The sequence below is a fragment of the Xiphophorus hellerii genome, chromosome 22, assembly GCF_003331165.1.
Source record: "Xiphophorus hellerii strain 12219 chromosome 22, Xiphophorus_hellerii-4.1, whole genome shotgun sequence".
NCBI classification, from domain to species: Eukaryota; Metazoa; Chordata; class Actinopteri; order Cyprinodontiformes; family Poeciliidae; genus Xiphophorus; species Xiphophorus hellerii.
In genome coordinates, this window is record NC_045693.1 from 12,610,193 (window position 1) to 12,630,862 (window position 20,670).

Below are 20,670 nucleotides of genomic sequence, written 5' to 3' on the forward strand. Positions count from 1 at the left end.
AGATCATTTTTCAGTGTGTGAAATCTTTCCCATGTGGAATTTGCAAAACTAATGAGAGGTTCAAATCCAGACAAGTGAGTTCTATGTGTAGCTTGCATGTTTTCCCACTGCTGTCAGATGCATTCTTGGGTTTCCTCTGGGTACTCCGGTTTCCTGCTACAGTCCAAAACCATGTATTTTTTTAATGAATTAGAGATAAATGGAGATAGAGTCACAGTCCTGAGTAGCATTAAGGATGTTTGATGTAACTGGTAAAATTCAACTTAGTATTTTTGGAAAGTTTTCACTTTTTTGAACATTTTTTTAAACTAATAGTTTGAAAAGTGTGGTGTGCGTTTATATTCAGCCCCCTTAAAATACTGCAGAATTAACTTGTGCTGGAATAATAGCTGAGACAAACTCTAATCCTCAAAGGCTGGGGTCCTGCAACTTTTAGATCTCTATCTGCTTCTGCACACCTGGCCAGATTATAAGAGTCTGCAAAAAAAGTTTACAAATTTGCCATTGGGTTAAGTTCTAGACTTGGATTGGGCCATTACGACACATTATAACACACCTTCTTGTGTAGAAGAAAGTGTGTTCTTCTATGTGGAAGAAATATATTCTTCCACATATTTTATGTGTCCCCTCCAAGGCTTCCAGCAAAGTCCAAGATGTACTTCTTATGACTTTTTTTTCTGAGATGGCTTTCTTCTTGCCATTCTTTCATAAATGATAACCGTGTCTGAGTAGGTGTGCAACTGAGCCAGACTCTTTTTATATTTAGATGGATGGAAGAATCCTCTGAAGTATCCAAAAAGCCTTGCATATTGTTCTATATACGAACACACCTTTAAACTACTACAAACTTGAATGGTGTGTGTTCCTTGATTTTCATGATACTGTTTGTTATCTGATGCTGTCTATCAAACCCTTGAATCCTTTACAAACCAGCTGGATTTAAACACTATCCTATGTGATCTCTCATATGAAATCCCAAATGTCTTGAGGTTGTTGGTTGTAAGATGACATTTCCCAAGATTCATGGGTTGTTGAAATGTTTTTGCAAGGCATTGCTTTCATGAAGACATTTTCCCTTGACAAAACCACTCCTCAAAGAAATGTAACAATTCTTCACACAAAACATGAAAATTAAAACTACCTGCGTGTCACAGCAAAATCTTAGATCCAAGGCTTACCTCCAATCCTTGATCTCCCTTCAGTCCCGGAGGTCCCATGCTTCCCTGTTACATCACCACAAAGCAGGAATAAGATGGAAAAGGGGAAAAGGAAAATTTGAAAAGAAAAACAGACATATTGGCATTTGTGCTTTGTTGTTAGAAATCATGTGTTTATTTGTGACTCCTTTTTGAATCAAAAAGTATTAGAATTTTTTGTATATATAAACATTATTTCTTAAACCTTTCGGAAACATATTGAAGAGGAAATGAATGAAAAGTCTGATGACAGGTCAAAAACATACCTCATGGTCTCATCTGAGAACTTGTGTCAAAGGAAGAGTTTTCTCCACAGTAAAATGACTTTTAAGAGTCTATAAACCTAAAGTACTATAACCTTCTGGTATAGTCACTCAATCCCTGAGAAAGACTACAATGGTTCTTTACAGATATGAAGGTCTTTTGAGCCTTATTTTGTTGGCAGTGGATATTGATGTTCAGAATTTAGTGCCAGAGCGAAGTTCTCTATAAGTCACCTTTAGGCCCGGCAGTCCTTGAGCTCCTTTCCCGCCCTGCAGACAGGTAAAGAAACAGGAGGGCGTCCTTTGTCAGCACAGGCACAAACAACACAGTGAAGCAACTCATTCGTCTTCCTGATGATGGTGAGCTTTAAAAAGACTCCATGAGGACTTTCAAGAAGTAAATTTTTGTGTTACAAAGAAAAAAAGAGTGAAGTCTCTGTAGAGTGAATGTGAATAAAATCAAAAGTAGTTTTTTTTCTTGATTTACAACCTTTAACCTCATTTTAATCAAACAAACAAATGTTCACCATACTGCAGAACATCTTCCGTCTTTTGCACACTATATAGAATGCAATATAGCATAGAACATCGTCACCCTTCAGTAGAAAGCTCATCTATGTGCACCCCTAGTGAAGACGAGATAGGGAACACTTATCTTCACAAGTTCTCATCTTGTGAAGATGAAAACTCTCATCTTTGGGAGATCCTGAGTCCTGGATTCTTCCTTATGCTCCCGTCTGTTTTAATTCTCACAAAAGTTTTCTATTGGATTTAGTTCTGGGGACTGAGACGGCCACCAAAAAAGGTAGATTTTATCTCTGGTGAACTATTTCTGAGGCTGTTTTATAGCTTCAGAGAATATGTTTTATGTCATATCCAGTTTAAAGATCACATACCAACCCAGCTTTTACCATATGCTTTTTATCAAGACCTATCAGATTTCTATTTAAAATTGTCTTTATTTTACATGCAAAAAAGCTCAAACATCGTCTTATCTGACCAAAACAAATTATTCTGATTGAGGTCCATGCATATTAAAAAAATACATGGATATCTTTGGGACTGCAGGACAGAAAATGTTTTTTTTTTTTTTCTGGTATTATTCTCCATCAACCAGGTGGCATGTTGATAATCTAATGGTTGTCATGGAGACAAAATAACCTCAAGACCACCTCCCTTCTTTCCTGCAGTCCCCTAGTAGTGAGCTTTGAACACTGTTGTACTTGTTTTTCCATCCTGCTCATTGTGAATGAAGGCAAAATAAAAATATGGGTTCTTTCTCTGCCTCATGGCCGGCATGTGAAAGAAATGGGCCTCTGTGTCATGTTTATACCCCGGGGAATAAAAAAGTGTCCATTACAAATTAAATGTTTCTGCAATGTGTCACCAGCTTATAAAATAAAGTAGCACATTGGAAAAATATTTTAGTGGCAACAAATGCTCTATAGTGGGTTTGGTAAAACCAATTTGTTACCAGGAGTGTTAATGCTGTAAATGCAACCAAATCCTCTCTGCCAACACTAAACAGGCTATTTTGTCACTGACTTTTTCAGTGTAATGAAGTTTGAAGAAAGAAGCAATATGCTGGAGAACTATACTGGCATTTCTTTTTCATGGTGGTCAGCAGTGTGGTCACGCACTGCTGTAGTGTGGCATGTCAATTCCTCAACAAGGACTTTTCAATGTGATTGTGTAGATTAGTCTGGCACAAACAGAGGTTAGGATTGCAGGAAGGTCATTCCATCAACTTCACTCCCAAATTCTGGAGGTAGCCCTTGTCATGTATTGGCATCTTGGATGATAGAATTTGGTCTCCAAAGCCCCTTTTTCACTGACCGTCCGGGTTTCAAAAGCCGGGTTCGGAGTTTTTGCATAAGCACTTCCACCGTGGTCCTACCCCACTTTCTGGAACCCTGAGAGCCGAGATCCCAATCGGGCTGGCCAGTCAGGGCTGGTTTGAAGTCAGCTGTTGATTGGCATTGGCTGTGGGGGCGGATCTCTCAAGAGTGTTTTGGGTTTTCTTGAGGTCTGTTATCTGGCATCAAAAAATTAATGTCATAATCCATTTCAACCTGCAAGTTTTTAAATGATAACATGGCAACAAGGAACCAAAGTGTTCCTTCCTGAGAGGACGGCCTAGGTAACTTCAACAATAATTTAATTGATATGATGCCCACTTTTGAGGTGGCAATCTGCACCATGCAAAAACAACCAGCCTGGGTGTAATACAGGGCGCAGCTGAAGGGGGCCGGGCCAGGCCCAGCAGCGCAAACAGGCCTAAGCAGTAGCGATATGGGATTGCTACTGGTTGCAGAATCTTATCTGAATTTGGATAGCTTTGAGTCAAATCTTTTTTACTAGGGAGGACAATGTCAACACACCATCAAACTGCTTCCATCAAAAAGTATAAGGTGTTTGGTATTAGAAAAGAGGATTTGTACAGTTTTTCATGGAACAGATATCACCGACACGGTTGCATTAAGCAAATGAGTATTTTCCTTAAAAATGAAGCATCATTTCAGAGGAAATTATCAGACTTCCCAAGTGTGTGAATCACTGGCATTATTTCTAGAAGAAGAAAAAAAAGACTGAACAGAAATTTTCTTAATTTTTGTGTTTTTATTTAAACTGTAAGTACTGTTTTGGAAATACACAGTTTTTATACATTACGATTTACAAATTTAGTTGGTATTAAAGTAAATGAGATGTCTCATCACAGCACCTTCAATTTGATTGCATTTGCAATATCCTTAGTGACTTCTTTAGGATTCAGAATACATCCTAAAGAATGTAATAATTTGACTAAATCAAATTTCCAACTCTTAACTCTAAAAATGTTACGCTTTTGTTGTTAAGGCTTAGCAAACAAATTCCTGCTGTAATTCCTGTGTAATTCAGTTTCACAAGACTTACACTAACAGTATGTTAGGTAAGTGGCTTTATTTTTGCAGTAGATCAGTATAAATAAGGTCTTGTTCTTTATTCCCCAACCACATCTTTTTAGCTTTGTTCACCTCTGGACTGCTACCAATTTTTCTGTTCTATAAAAATGTTTGCTGTGCCCTGTTTTTTCTTTTTCTGTTGCTTCATGGCGTTCCTGTGTGGCCTTGATCATCTGAACTCTCTGGTCTTCTTCTGCCCTTTTTCTTTAACACCTGTTTGTTGTGTTTGCCTCTCTGTGTGTCTGTTTTTTGACCACTAACAGAAAAGGTATGGCTTTGGGTTATCTGTGTATTAGGTTTAGCGCATCTAGGTCCAAACTTTACAAAAAAATTGTGATTCCCCCTGTTTGCAAGAAGTCATTTAGTGTTCTTTTGCATCAATTAGTGTGCTCGATTCTTGCCTTTGTCTGACTCTGATTTCAAGGTGATGTTTTCAGAGTAATGCATTTGACACCTAGGTCTATGCAGCTATTTGATCAAAAAATAAGCTGGTGTGTGTTCTTTATGTTTCTTTTGCGAAAAGAAAAACATTTATTACTGGCAGTGAGGTTAATCTGTGTTTTCTTTGAACTTTTTTTTTTCTCAATTTTCTTGTGTGTTACATTTGATCTTGCTTCTTATTTCAGCATCCTCTATATCATTTTCTCTATCACATCAGAAGCTCTTGATTCCTAACTTTCTATCAGCTCTGAGCCACACGTGACATTTTCTGTACTTTAACAATGATTCCCTATCAAACACAGCACTTTTATAAACATACTCCAGTTGAAGTTCAGATGGGGCCCTTTAATATTGTTTACTTCAGAATGCGGTCACATATAAAAACCCTGAAGATAAAAAATGAACTACTGCCTAAATATTTATGATGTGGATTATATGGAGATGCCTTTTGATGTCTGGTCAAAAGCTGCATCAGAGGCTTTTATAATTTGCTGGCCTGAAGTGGATGCATCTACAATTCTTGGATCCAAACAATAACTCCAAGCCGCTTTATTCTGCAATTTACTTTGTGCTTTCGATTGAGCACAGGGGTGCAATAAAACCTTCCATCTGAACAGCAGGTGATCAATTGTTATTTCACAATCAAATGTCAATGACACTTTTGTTGACATTACATAAGGAATGTAAAGTATTATTCATGCTGTGGTGTAGGATGCAGTGCTTGAAAATTAGAGTTGAATCACAGTACAGCTTTCTTCTGCAAGCAATAACAAGGGAGAATAGTTACCTCATCTCCCTTCTCACCCTTCTGGGCTCTTTCATCCTTGAAAAACAAGAGAAAACACACCTCATCAAAAATATAACTGGGTAATGTATTTGGTGCAGCTTCAACAGAGAACATGAGACAATAAGAAGGCGTATTAAAACACACAAAATATGTACTGCATACACGTTTGCTTACAGTTCCAGAGAGCTGTCTTAACCCATGAGCTGTCATCACCTACAAGTAATAAAAGACACAATGTTCTGGAAATGGTCTTCAAAAATCTGGTAGTTACTGCCAATAAACAATAAGCAGGTCTACATAAACATGGGAAACGACTCTCTGGAGCTAACTCACTGATTCAGAGTTTAATTAGAAAATATAACATGTATAATTAGACCACTAGCTTGTATTTTTTTTTTATCATTACAAACCTTGTTTATTGTACAGCTCAACAATCCAAACAATTTGTTAAAAAAAAGACATTGTTGCAATTAATGGCACAATATTGCCATTGATAGCCATATGTACCCTAACTCTATGCAAGTATGGCTACTTCAGACTTTGCAAGACAATATAGATTGTAGAATATAAGTTGATCCATATCTAGCATATGTTGGTGATATCTTGCTGCTTTCATTAGATGTACATTTTGTGAAGCTTTTATTGTCTTTTTTAAGACACTTTATGTTCCATCTGTATCGTTCCGATTTTCCTGATTAAAGTGTGCCTTTGAACCCTATCTGATCATTTCTTTGATTACAAGCTCTATGAACTTGACATGAATGGTTCTCTTTAGCAGAAGCGTTCCAGGCAAGTGCTGATTCCCGGTGGCATAATCAGTTAGTCTTTACCTGCTTTTAGAAAACAAAGAGGCCCCTTTGTCCTCAGATATGTAACAAAGCCTGATTGCCATTAGTATTTGACAAAATTTCTTCAAAAGCTTTCTTGCAAGAACAGGGCTGTCCTGCAGAGGACCATTTCCTTTTAACATAAATTGGCATAATAGATTTGGCTTCACAGATTATAAAACACCAGTGTTCAGGGGTGGAGCAATAAAAAGAGGACTGTTTTCTTCCTTAAAGGGCATTGCTTGATGTGATGGCCGAGCATGCCTGTGAGTCGACTTCCCCTCCTTGTCACTAATAAACAGAGGCACGGAAGTTTTATGAAGGGAGGGTAATGATGTGAACCCTAGCTTCTGCTGCGTAAGGGAAATCAATGTGTAACTGCCAAAATTATCTGCCGTGGGAAGGAGCAGAGCACAGACAGAGACCGGTATACTAAAATATTCAAACAGACTCATTTATCAAGTGACTAATGCCTCCCTCTCCACTGCACATCTATAGAGGCAAACACCTCACTAAACAACAATGTTCATATGCTCAACCCTTTCATTTATAGCCAGGCAAAACCTGCTAACTAAACCCCAGGTGCTTTATAAAGCCTTCCAAACCCTCTCTCCCATTAAATGAACTGCCTTTTCTTTGGTAAGATCGAAACCAGTGAAACCAAAAGAGAGCAAGCGATATTTCTTCGATCTATAATTAACATGTCTCATTTCCATATGAATTGCTCGTTAACAAGCAGGGAAAATAAGAATATGAATGAGAGCGATCAAACTTTGTTTCCAAGCTCTTGTCCAAGCCCTTCAGTAGGTTCAATATACAGCTGTTCTTCAGAACAAAAAACATTAGCAGACAGTCATCAAAATGCCAAACCCTCACTTTGAGAAACAAAGGTTTCAAGAACATGCTTTTATTTGACCATTTAAAGCATTTTTCAACTGGTTTTTGTGATATTATTGCCACCTTACACGTCCTAATTGTTTCCTCCCACGATATTTTCCTTTTACTTTTAAATATCTAAGAAATTAGTTCTACTATTCAGCCACTTTGTGTTTCCTTTAGTACTTGCCAGAGCTTCACGTTGACATAAGTTTCTTCTAAAAATGTGTCCCTACTTTTTAACTGAAAGCTCCACTTACCCAAACCACATAATTTTCTATAATTTACAATTATTAACATAAAAAACAATCTGTGCCCAGTGACCCTAATTTATTCACACTATGAAGCCTTTCTAGTATCACGAAGGAGATTAAGCCATCATCTGGAGCCAGAGTTTCTTTTTTCTTTTTTTTTTCTTCAATGATTCTCTGCAATCAGCAAAGATCTTTCACAGGATGTTTGTTGGAAATGAGAAAATAATTACTTAAAAGCAGTGGTGGAGAAAGTACTCAAAAAATGTACTTAAGTAAAAGTACAAATACACAGGCAAAAATGTACTCAAGTAAAAGTCAAAGTACCACATTAACATTTTACTTAAGTAAAAGTAAAAAAGTACTGGCTTTTAAAAATACTTAAGTATTAAAAGTAAAAGTACTTGCTGAATACATAACCTAATCGCTAATATCATTAAGTGTGCCGATAGTATTTAATTTGAATACATCATAAATGTGCCATTTTAATAAACAATGTCACAGATTAAACATGTTCTTATTGTGTTTATTCTCTGTAAGAGTTTAGACTTAGATATGTGATTCTATGCATCATAATTTCAGGGATGGAAACATTTTATTTCCTGTCCTAACGTAGCATGAACTTCATTAGTGACATTTATTTAGAAAGAAATCCAACTGAAAGGGGATGGAACGAAGGTGTGGGGGGAAGACATGCAATCGAGGAGCCACGTAGCAGAGTTGTAGTCAAGACCACTGAACACGAGACCAAGACCAGCGCCCTGCGCTACATGACACAATAAAATGAAGTGCACCTATCAAAATTGGTTCTCAGATTGATCTGAAAGATCCACATTTCCATAAAAACACCTAGATATAAATACTTAGAGCTGAAATATATTTAACCAGTATCAATTACAACTCATTTCATTCTGTTTTGCTTTCATCGCTGTGCTACAATCCGCAGAGGTCGCCTGCCATCCCTATAAAAATAACGCCCTGGGCGGTTGCCCATATTGCCCATGTCAGAAACCACAACTGTCTGCATCATTAAATCATGAAACATAGCAATTAACTGTAATTGCTATGTTACAATTACAGTTGTAATTGTAACATTACAACAACACTATGAACACTGTCCAACGGCGCAACAAGCAGAAGGAGCACCATGACTGTTCTCATCCTCCCTCCCACTGCATGTTTGCCACCATGACAGGAGACAAAATCAATCAATGAGCATGCTCTGTGTTCATACGTTCAACTTTTACTTATTCGGCAATTAAATAAATGTGTGTGTGTGTATATATATATATATATATATATATATATATATATATATATATATATATATATATATATATATATATATATATATAGCTATATATAGCTATTGCAGTGTATACAAGAACAAAGAACGGCTCTCAGTGAGGCTTCAGTCCCATCAACCTTAGTAAAGATCCGTCCAGAAGAATCGGATCGTTCCTGAATCCACACAATAATTCAGCGCATGAGTGACAACTTTTTTTCATCGCAGATGATGTGTCTCAGTACAGCTAGCTTTGCTAGCATCACGTCCACAGATCTTACCTTTCTTTAAGCTTTCCTTCCAAGTGACGCTAAAAGTTGGACAAAGTCCCACCGTCTGTGAAAGCGAAGCGCTGCTGGTTTTACATGTCGTCATATCTTATGATTTATGCAGCTATTATCGATTAGTTAGACATCTTCTCCTGCTCAGAGGAAACCACTGCGCATGTCTGGAGCTCCGCGTGCTAGTAAAGGGGGAGGCGATGGGTGACAACAGACACTAAGTCACGTTATTGCTTGGATTTTACGGCGCCACCTTAAAGTCCCTGAACTTCATATTTTAACGGACAAAAAGAGAGCAGTGCGACTTGGATGTAACGAGTAACGCGACACTTTTGTAGAAATGTAGTGAAGTAGAAAGTACAGATACTTACTGTAAAATGTAGTGGAGTAAAAGTAGAAAGTACCCATTATTAAATCTACTTAAGTAAAGTACAGATACATGAAAATTGTACTTAAGTACAGTAACGAAGTACTTGTACTTCGTTACTTCCCACCACTGCTTAAAAGTAACAAAGAAGCTTTCTCTCAGTTAAATTGAACACAAAAAGCTCATCTGCCATAAAAAGAAAAGGTTTTCCATATCTGAAGCACTTATGTACTCTTTTCTGCTGTTCATACACAGCACACAAAGCAAATCAAAACATAACTACAGACAGAGTAAGTCCACAGCATCTTCAAGAGAGAGGAAATTGTTTACACCATCACATGGTAGCATGTTGGGGGTGTGGCAGCAGAGGTAAACACTGTTCTGCCTGGTGATTCCTTCTGCTTTGTCTCGAGATGGTATCAGGTCAACACTCGCTAATGCAGAGATGTGTTGGTCTGTTCTCACGCTGGTGTAAGGTTAGGCAATGTATCACTCTTACAATAAAACGTAAGTAAAATAGAAAGGAAAAAATAACTGTTGTGGAGTTTGATCACAAAGTTGTACTTACAGAACCAGGAGGACCAGGAGGACCAACATCACCCTGATAATAACAAGAGAAACAAATTGCCTGTTACTTCTCGCAAGGATTACAAGCAATAAAATTAGCAAAAATAAACGTGTGTAGCTCTGCATTGCAGATCTTTTGAAACAACACAGGAGATTTCCCCTCAATACCCCCAAACCCTTTCTTGATTTATTAACCAGTGTTTTGGAGTTCATGTAATGTTTTTTTTAGAATCTTGTAAGAAAGGTTACAGTTCTTAGCTCATGATATTTTTTGCAATGGATTTACAGGGAGCTCCAGGGAACCTTAAAGAGTTCTTAATTGTGACACTTGCTGGAGGGAGCCTCCAAATTCATAATTTACATCTCAGAAATGTTCTCCCTCCAACAAAACTAGAAAGCACCACATTTGTACTCTGTGCCATACTGAACAATTAACAAGCATGCGGGGAGGACATGCTGTGGTTTACCAAATATTCAAACTGCTGTTAAACTCGTAATTTTGATCACAAATGGGGGCTTTTGAAGTCTTTAAATCCCCGTCAGTGTGAAGATATAAGACATGCCGATATTCTGAGACAATATGTAAATCCTGAAATCTTAAGGGTTGTTCAGTAAACCAGTCAATTATTTAATTTGAAGCATTGCTTCAGGAGCCTGTCATTATTTCTTTGATTGAGACTGAAATGTTGTTGTGTACTAGACTACTTAGAATGTAAATCATTTAAAAGAGAGGACTAAAAACAGCAAGTTTCTCTTTCATTCCTTGAGTGCTAATCTACATGAAGAATATTTTCTTTTTCTCTTTGCACCACCAGCAGAACTATTCACAGCTTGCTTTTAAAGAAACTGTGAAATATACATAACCTCTTCAATGCCACAAGACATAGTGGTGGTGGGTGACATATTCCAGTTACATGCTGGTAATCAAAAGCAATGGTAAAAGACAGTAAAATAGCAGCTTGGGACCAACAAGACAGAGAAAAGTCTACTTTGAGGACAGAAAAAATTTGCACAAATTCAGCAGATTATGCTAAGTGGTCAGGATTGGAGTTCATGGCATCACAACTCATTTTTGCCTTTCAGTGGTTCAGGCAACTTTCATTTTTAGCTCGACATGAAACCAAGAAATTTACTGTTGACAGGAGTCAACTAATTTTATGTTTAACCAGGCCTGACCGTCTGATCAAAAACTTAAAACTCAATCTCTCTTCTTTCTTCTTTTGATCAGCAAAGGTGCCTTAGGTAAGTCTCACAGGTCATACTGGAAGTTATACAGAGTGAATAAGACTCAATTCACTATTTTCTAAATCAATAAAGTAAATAAAGCTGAAGTCAGACATCTATGGAGGCATGTTGACTGTTCAGACTGAAACAGCAAGGTGTTAAACGTCAGCAAATAACAGGGACTGGAACAAAGTTTCTCTGTTGTATCCTTTTGACTCCAATCATGGAGCATGCTACAGTATATCGTGCTAAGGTAAGGATGTACGTAAGTCTACAAAGAATATAACAAGTGATTTGTTTATTAGTAACATGGAATTGACATACTTTTAACTAATATAAAATGAAAAAAACAGGATAAAATGTAAACTCAATTAATTTTGAAATAGAGAACTCCTCTCAGGATGCTCTCGCTTTCTCTCTCTGTCTCCCTGTCTCTCTCCCTCACACACACCCACCCTCCCACACAGACGCCCACACGCCTGCAAAGACATATTTGCTAGTGATATAAACAATGAATGATTAATCACAAAAAACTGCTTAAGGATTCTTCATATCATATTCATATAATGATTTAAGGGCATATAGCATACTAATAAATGAAGACTTTTCCTCACAAATATCAAGCTGAACATCTTTGTTATTTGTTGAGAAGTGATGTAGAACAACATATATATCTCATGACATGGTACATATTAGCTTTTTAGGTATCCAAAAAAAGTTAGTAAACTACACGTAGTTTGTGTTGTGTAACAACAAAATACATGATAAAAATTAATTAAATTGAGTTGAATTGATAAATAACAGATTGTCTCATCATGCAAAATAGATTTTGGATTTCAAATTCAAGTAAGCTGCTTTATTGTGGGGCTTTTGTTGGGGTGGGTCATTTTTGACCCGTAGGACAAGGGGAGTAAACAGAATGTTAAGATCGCAAGGAGGTTAAAAAAGGTTTGACATGGACTCAGACAAACAAGGACAGATCGCACAAAGGTTAAAAAAGGCTTGACATGGACTCAGACAAACAAGGACAGAACCTAAGGTAACTAAAAATAAACCTAACTAGAAACACTATAAATTACTGAAAATAAGGAAAGCAATAAGACAATTCTTATTACACTAAGTATCTCAAATAATAATATCAAAAGGACCATGAAGGGCTAAACTAAAGTGAACTAAAACATGAAGCTAAATAAAATGAAAAGCAAAACCAACCCAAAACCCCAGAGTCCTGACAATATCAGAATTGGAAATATTTATTGGAGTTTTATGGAAGCATGTTAATTGTGCCATATACTTTGTGTTTGGGGTTGTTGCTCCTTAGGAATGTGAATTTCCATCCAATTCTCTAGTAATCATTTCTCAAGTTTCTCAGATTTTCCTCTAAAAGATTCCCTGTAGTCAGCCTCATCAATCTTCCCATAAGCTCTGACAAGCTTTCCTGTCCATCCTGAGGAAAAGCCAACCCACAGCATGATGATGCCACCACTATGGTGGGGTTAGTGTTTGCAGATTGATGTGTTCTGCCACACACTGTTTTCAGAATATAAATTACACAAGCGGGATTTGATTTATATTAATCTTTAGATGAATTCCGAAGGCAGCAGGGTTTTTATTTTTGGTATATTACAATAAAGAGTCAGAAATACAAATGCATACTTTTGACATAAAAAAAATTGCACAATATATTTTCCTTGAATTTCAATTATGCACTGCTTTGTCATGATCTATCACATAAATCCCAAAACAGTGCATTGAAGTTTGGAGTTTAAATGTGACAAAATGCAATAAAGTTAAAGATTTAGACTTCCTCAACCAACTTTCTGCGTTCGAGTCTTATTTCAAAATATTCAAAAAAATATATTTTTAGATGCTTTTAAAGCAAGGTTAAGTAGTTTGTTTTTTTTTTTAAGGTTGTCAGTTTCTAATTTAAAACACAAGTTGTACACTGATAAACAGGAACAAAGCGAGCCCAATTACACACACCCAGAGTTTACACAATCTGCCAGAAGAAGTAAATCACTTGAAACATGCTTACTGGAGCACAAGAGACAAACAAGTAATACACACCTGCAGATTCATTATTTGATGCAACACAATTTCAAAGACCTTCGAAAGGTATTCAGAGTCCAAGAACATAACTAGCACAAAGGAGACTGAATCAAGGTGTCAGTAAATCTGCTTGAACTTGCCTACACCCTTTCTGCACCCAAGCACAGTGAGTTTGAGGGAGCATAAACAGAGGGACTCATCATGCTTGACATTTGACATTGATGTGACTTACTTTTTGTCCTTTCGCACCGCCAGTCCCCTCGGCACCTGGGTGACCCTGTGGGAGGAGGCCTCGGTTAATGACTCTGTAACACGGCAGCATTGTAAATGTCACGGCAGGAAAATACATACGGGATCTCCTCTCTCTCCCTTTTCCCCAGGGACGCAACACTCCCCCTTCTCCCTCTGCATGTGAACAGAGCACAGCGCTGACAGTGACTGACAGCAGAAGTGGGGTAAAAAGACAGACAGATTCGAGACTGACGCTAAGGCATGGACAGTTGCTATGAATAAGTAATCAGAAAAACATACAGTCCTGTGTCATCTCATAATCCTACCACGGTGGAGTAAAAAAGAAACCCATTCTACACATATGGCTTCATGAGATTGTGGTGTTACATGAGTCTTGCAAGAAAATGACCATTTTTAAACTCCTGTTGCACTGCAGTATGTGTCTGTTTTCATAGGAAATCATTTCTTTGTCTGCCAACAGATGGCACTTTAACACAGCTGGTGCAGCGTCCTTAGAGCTTTTTGATTGGATTTCCTTTTCTCAGATATCTTGAGAAAACTGAAAGAAAAACTTAGAGTGAGACACATGGACTTGCACCATGGTCCAGGTGGTAATGAACACTTATGAGGCTGAAATCTTTATTTTGAGCAACATAAACCCAGGAGAATGTGAACATTTCACCTCACAGAATTGAATTTCTTCTTGAGACACTTTGTCACGAAAAATCACAAGCCACAAATGATTATTTTCAATCAACTTTTTTTCATCTCAGGTATGAGTAAATATGGAAAATAAGCAATCAAGTACAGCAGAGAAACTAAATCCTTTCTTCCACTAAAACAATTCTGTAAGCATAAACTGGAGTAAGATTTTCTAACGGGGAAAAAAAAACAAAAAAACGTTATTCCACAGTTTAGCAATTTCACTGTAACTACACTAATATGGAAAAGAGAATTCAACAAGTAAGTGTAGTTATCATTATTTTGTAAATTTCACACATTTCAGCAATAATGCAGTTCAAAGTGCTTTATGTCATAAAAACACAAAAATACAAAGTCATATAAACTTCAGCATCTTAACAGTAAACAATTGAGGAAACCAGAAACAAACATTACACTTTGATGAGTGCCATCACCAAAATTATTGATGCACATCAAATAAGTTGGTCAATGGGTCATTTATTATGGTTCAAAAACAACTATAAACAGGTGAGGTTTTTAGTCTTGATGTAAAGGAACTCAGTGATTCAGCTGTTTTGCAGTTTTCTGGAAGTTTGTTCCAGATTTTTGGTGCATAGAAGCTGAATGCTCCTTTAGCTTAGACACCTTGACTATTGTGTATTATTATGTATTCTTGTTTTATTTTAATGTATTCCAGCAGTGTGCAGCAACAAAAGGTGGAGGAGCAGCAATGTGCTACTCTGGTCACTCTTGTTTTCTTCAGCATCTTAACAGAAGTGCTTTAAACATGGGAACTGTACAGCATAACATAGATTATAATAGTTTAGAAACCCTAATTTGACAAACCATTGTGTCTCTTGATACCAGTAACCAGCTCATGCCTGCTATTCTGTGATTTCCAATCATACTTTAGCTTAAGCAGCAGGTAGATCAACAAACATTGCTGCTTTGTTTTACATGTGTGACTATTTACAGGGATAGTTTCAGATACTCTGGAGACATTATGAAGCATATGTTTAGAGATCTGAGGAGAGAGAAAGAATGACGTGTATATCCTCACTCCTTTGCAGTTCCTAGACAGATGATACCATAGAGCTTTGAGTTTCTCTTCCTCCATTCCTTCGACTTCTTACTATGACAACCACAGTAATACTGCACCACTCTTTTAATGAGATATAGTCACTGTTTCCTCATCCAAATTAGGAGCTGTTATTAAGTCAGTGGACTGCTGGCATATATGAACAGATGGACTGTCTTATTAATATTTCAGCCGAGGAGGAGGGACTAGGGACTATAAGAATTAATTGAATTCTGAAGAGCTTTAGCAACCACATGTATTATAATCAAAATACAACTTTACCACTTTGTTGTAGGTAGTTGATGTAGTCATTAAGAATGCAAGCCCCATTTGTAATTGTAAATTAACTTTATATCAAATATTAAATCTGTGAATACTAATGTTTTTAACTGTTCTTTGAAAACATACTGGCTCAGCTCTTGTTTAGATGTTTCTCTTAAAGTTACTCACTGCATGAAAGCCTAAAAGTGGGATTTACTTTGACCTTGATTTTTGCATCTTTTATTTATTTATGTTTTTTGATTATTTGGTGTAAGTTCACGGAAAACAAATACATATACTGTATTTTTGCAGATTCAAACTGAAAGGTTTTACCTCTAAATTTATCAACCTTTTGGTTTTTGCATTTTATTTTCAAAACAAAGGGTCCAAAGCTTTCTATGATTACACAGGCAAACTAGACCTCTTATCGAACTACCAATATGGGAGGGATTTTAGCAGAAAGAGTAATTTTATCCATACAATTGAAAGATTGTTGATTTAGTATTAAGTACATGGTCAATGTGAACCATAAACTCACTTAAGTAGACTCTTAGTCTTGCTGTTATGTAAGTTTATGTTATTAACTTGTTTGTTGCTAAACAATACATTTGTAAGTTGCTATTCTGGGTATTTGCACGCCCAGCCTATTCAGTTTTTTGTTGCTCCAAAAAAGAACATTATATGCCAATTTGAAACCATTATGTATTCTTTGTAAAGAAAATAATCTTTCAACTATTTTCACATTTTCCACCTTTATTTTGAATCCCATCATTCAAAAAAAAAAAATCACAATTGTGTATAAATATTGCTCTATCTTGTTTCTTGAACTGTTTTGTCCATGCTACACTATACACTGAAAGTGATTTGCCACTCCAGAGGCAGTTTTCACTGAGTTATGACTGACACACAACATAAATCATATCTAATGGAAAGTTGGAATTACCCGGGAAGTCACCTGTTGTGAAAAAAACTTGTGCGCTGCATTCTGTCACAGACTCAAAGCTCCATACTTCTCTCGTTATCTCAGTTAGATCTACACAGAACATCATTCACAGTCAATTTACTAGCAGAGGACCACGTAACAAGTGAATAAACCTTTCAAATGAGATTAACTGCAGCGCGGTCAGTGTTTATGTAGATTACTGCTGTATTTACACAATGATAAAGCCCAGGGAACTGTTCCACCTGTGGCGGACTGTGGGTGATGTGTTGACTTTGAGCCACCCAGAGTCATCAAACTGCAATTAAGACTGTCAGCATCACTCTCTCTCTGTCAATGTCTGCAGTGTGCTGTCAGAGTCCATTTGAGACTGTCGGTGGGGGGGGCACACTTATGGAGATGTAATTCACAAAAACACTGACTTTTCCAGCACATCCTGCACAGCAGACCTCTTCTTCCAACTTTTCTTAGTAAAACATTCAGACTCTGCTGAGGGAGTGAGAGGAGCCTTAGTTCACACAGATGCTACACCAGCAGCAACAGCATGGTCTCACTTCAACCTATTTCATCCTGACTGAAAAATGTAAAAGAAAGGTCACTCAGGACTGCTGTTTATCAAGACGTGTTTCCTCTTCAAAGTTTTTAGTTTATCTTCTCTCACTTATCGTTTCGGCCTTTGTAAATGTCTTAATGTGACCGGCTTTACTGTTTTCATCATAACAAATTGAAATGTTTTTCTCTGGGACAGTGTTTTCATTGTTGTGTACCCAAAACATAAATTTATAATGTTATAGTGAAAATGCAACCACAATGTAGACTCATTCATAGCCAGGGAAGAGCTTGCATTTACATGCATCCTGTAAGAATTAAAAAACAATTCAGTGCTTGTTGCTCGGGACATTTTTGCTAACATGTGCAAAAGGTATTAAAGAAAATACGGAAACATTTTTCCTTCTTTATCATAAAATTAGATTTGATCTAATATTATCTGGGAAATTTTAGACTTCTGCAGGCATTGTCACCAGCAGATATTATTCAGTATCGCCTTTGTATTCATTTGAAGTAACTGAGTTACAGTAAGTTGTTTACACCCTTGTGAATTTTTAACAAACAGAATTACCACTTGTTAATGCTACAATGAGTTAGCTTTACACATATTGTATATATACTGTTTTTACATTTCATTTAAAGAAGACCAATAAAACTTTTATCTTACAGTTTTCTTTTTTTTGTCTTGCTGTTTTAGATGGGGCAAATGTAAAGAAATAATAAGCGATTTCTAAAACATCAAGCTTTTTTACTTCTATAGGTGACAGGGTACTGGGATGGAGAGTGTTAGATGTACAATAACTCTACAGTCACAACAACCAGGCTGAATAGTTAGTTTTGCCATGATGCCTTGCTTTTGTTTAATTTTCTCTTTTTAATGACAATCATCGTTGTCAGTGTTAGCCAGTTTACACTTTCCAGGAATGAGTGATGAATCCACACACCTGATGAGTAGGAGTGGTCAAGAGGTTGTCCACTACACAATGGCTTCCACTCTCAGAGTGATCACAAGTATTTGCCACTGGAGGCTTGGTGGGCAGCGGGTGGTTTGTAGGTGGATCGGTGAAGATAGCGTGTTGCAAGAAAATTTGTAAGGAGCCTGACAGAGGGGCACATCTGAGCGTTTTTGTGTTTATTATTTTTAAATCTTACAATCCATATCTCATGTGCTGCTGGTGAGCCAAATCACCCCTGGGCATCATGAAAATGATTGCAGACCTTTTTTTTTTGCAAAAGTACGGTATGTAATGGCCATCTGTCAGTTTGGAGTGTGAGCACTGAGTCATGCTGTGCTGTACTGCAGGAGGTACACAGGCTGGGAGCAGCTATTTAACTTGCAGCAGATATGCTTCGACTCACTGAGTGGTGCCATTTCTGACGAGGGAGATCTGTTCCTGACTATTAACCCAAAAAGGTGTCAGTCATGGACAAAAGAGATCCTTCTGCTATCCTTTTACATACATCTGGCTTGTCTGTGCTGGCTTAGAAGGGCAACAAATGTACAGCTTGTATGCAGCCATCAGCCATCACACCATTCAGGAAAGAAACAGGGTCCGTGTCCCAGAAATGAACATGTCTTGATAAGAAATATGCACCATATCAACATTATACAACAAAGACAAGAATGCAATGAGAACAAGGAACTTAATTTTTGTAGACTTGTCTTGTGTTCTGATGGGGCTACAATAGAGGTGTTTGGACACAGTGAGAATCATTGAATTTGGATAAGAAGTGGGAAGCTTGTAAGCGTTTGAAAACTATCCAGACTGTGAAGTACAGGTGTGACAACATCATGTTGTGTGGGTGACCCAGTGCACTTCACAAAATACATAGCACCATGAGGAAAGAACAGTATGGAAAAAAACAAAAACAAAAACAAAACGAAAAACAAAAACTAAGGTAACATCTCAAGACATCAGAAAGGACATTAAAGATCAGGCACAAATGGGTCTTCCAAATGGATAATGGTCCTAAGCACACAAGCAAATTGGCTATAAAGTGGTTTTCAGGAAGAAAAAGTCAATGTTTTTTAGTGGCTATCAAAAAGTGCTGCTCTAAATTCCACATAAAATGTATTGGCAGAGCAGAATGCCAGCAAATGTATAACCTGACTTGGACACAGCAGTTCTATCAGGAGGACAACTTTTCAATAAGCTACTGTGAGAAGTTTGTGAATATTTAACCAAAGTCATGCAGTTTAAAAGGAAATGCTATTCCACATATAAAGAAAATAAATGTATATGACTTTGAATAAAGTTGTTAAACTTTTCTCCCACTTATTAATTTACTATCTAGTAAAAAATATTATAGTAATCCTAATATACCTAAAACATCGAAAGTTAATGTCACACCATCAGAAAAATTGGTATCAGTCTTTTTATAGAGAGTAGGTGAATTTCCCACCTACACTGATTTTAGATGTATGTACACAACTTAATTTTTAGGACCCATCACATAATTTGCAAAATGTCCAGATATCATCATTAATAACAACTTTAAATGGAACAAGTTTGTTTTGTCATAACATTTTAGATATTACCTTGACACTTGCTCCCTCCACGGCTTCTGAAGGACCCTGTAGGAAAAAAAACCCCACAAAGGATAATTACATGAATGATCTAATGGATAGCAGAAAGTTGTTATTTTAAATTACAAATTTAGTTGGAAGTAATCCACTTTGCAGTTGATTTTCTGTGACATTATATTTTCTAACCTTTGCACTAGTATAAAGTCAAATAATAACACAACTGGACCTTGGTCATCTGCAGGTAAATTTGGATTGTGGCTTAGTCATGAACTTCTGACACACACCATGGTTGTTATATTATGCTAATTTGACATTGAAAGCTAACCACTGACCCCCTTTGAATGCCCTCAATGTCCTGCTGCCACTGGACAAAGCAGAGTGATGCCCCGTAGTGTGTTTTGAATACAAGATTTCACCCCTGAGATCAACCTCAGCAAAACAGGTGATGATAATAAAATGCCAATACCAGTGGATGGAAGTTAATCTGGCACATGCGGAGGGTCTTATGAGGACATTGCCATTTAGAAATGTCACACCTCTGTTCTGTCATTATAATCTCCCACAACTCTGTGTCCAAAAAGTATAAGATTTATTAAGTAAGTAGGTGACACTCTCAGTTATGTTTTAAAGATTTACTATTCAGTAGCTCAATTATACCCAAAACAACTCAACTGGAACATTGATAGTAAAATCAGAACAGAGTGTCTCTTTATTTCTCAATGAAATAAAGACAACCCCTAATAGTGTCCTGATAGTGCAATCAAGGCAGTCGTGCTTGAAAGTAATTGCACACTCAATGTATCTGAGCTACACAATAGCTAGACTTTCCTGTTTGTTCTGACATCAGCAGGTAAGAGTCTGACAAGCTGTCTCCTCTAATGCTCACTGTTGTTTGTGCCCTTTAGTCAGTGGGTTACCACACAAGCACACACACCCCCACACACGCCACAGCCCCCCCCCCCAACACACACACACACCCCGTCTGAGATTGGTTTAGACACCTGAGGAAAGGACCATAACTCAAAGACTCAATGGGTCTATGAGACA

The 20,670-nt window shown here is 37.2% G+C and overlaps 1 protein-coding gene and 1 long non-coding RNA gene across 5 annotated transcripts in view; one reads left to right on the top strand and one right to left on the bottom strand.

The window, feature by feature from the left end:
* Positions 1-20,670, bottom strand: part of LOC116713583 (collagen alpha-1(XIX) chain) — a 143,714-nt gene that overhangs the window by 53,972 nt on the left and 69,072 nt on the right. For 2 of the 4 annotated variants that reach the window (XM_032553780.1, XM_032553783.1), the window contains exons 14-21: positions 19,636-19,671; positions 13,708-13,761; positions 13,589-13,633; positions 10,085-10,117; positions 5,792-5,842; positions 5,630-5,665; positions 1,694-1,729; positions 1,179-1,223 (exon numbers count right to left, since the gene is read on the bottom strand). In XM_032553780.1, the coding sequence (XP_032409671.1) occupies positions 1,179-1,223; positions 1,694-1,729; positions 5,630-5,665; positions 5,792-5,842; positions 10,085-10,117; positions 13,589-13,633; positions 13,708-13,761; positions 19,636-19,671 (336 nt within the window). The remainder of the gene's footprint in view (positions 1-1,178; positions 1,224-1,693; positions 1,730-5,629; positions 5,666-5,791; positions 5,843-10,084; positions 10,118-13,588; positions 13,634-13,707; positions 13,762-19,635; positions 19,672-20,670) is intronic. The other 2 variants (XM_032553781.1, XM_032553782.1) reach the window with 2 other exon arrangements.
* On the top strand, positions 119-20,481 carry LOC116713584 (uncharacterized). Its single transcript, XR_004337896.1, has 3 exons — positions 119-173; positions 3,825-3,830; positions 20,471-20,481. It is a non-coding gene; the product is annotated as an uncharacterized LOC116713584 (long non-coding RNA).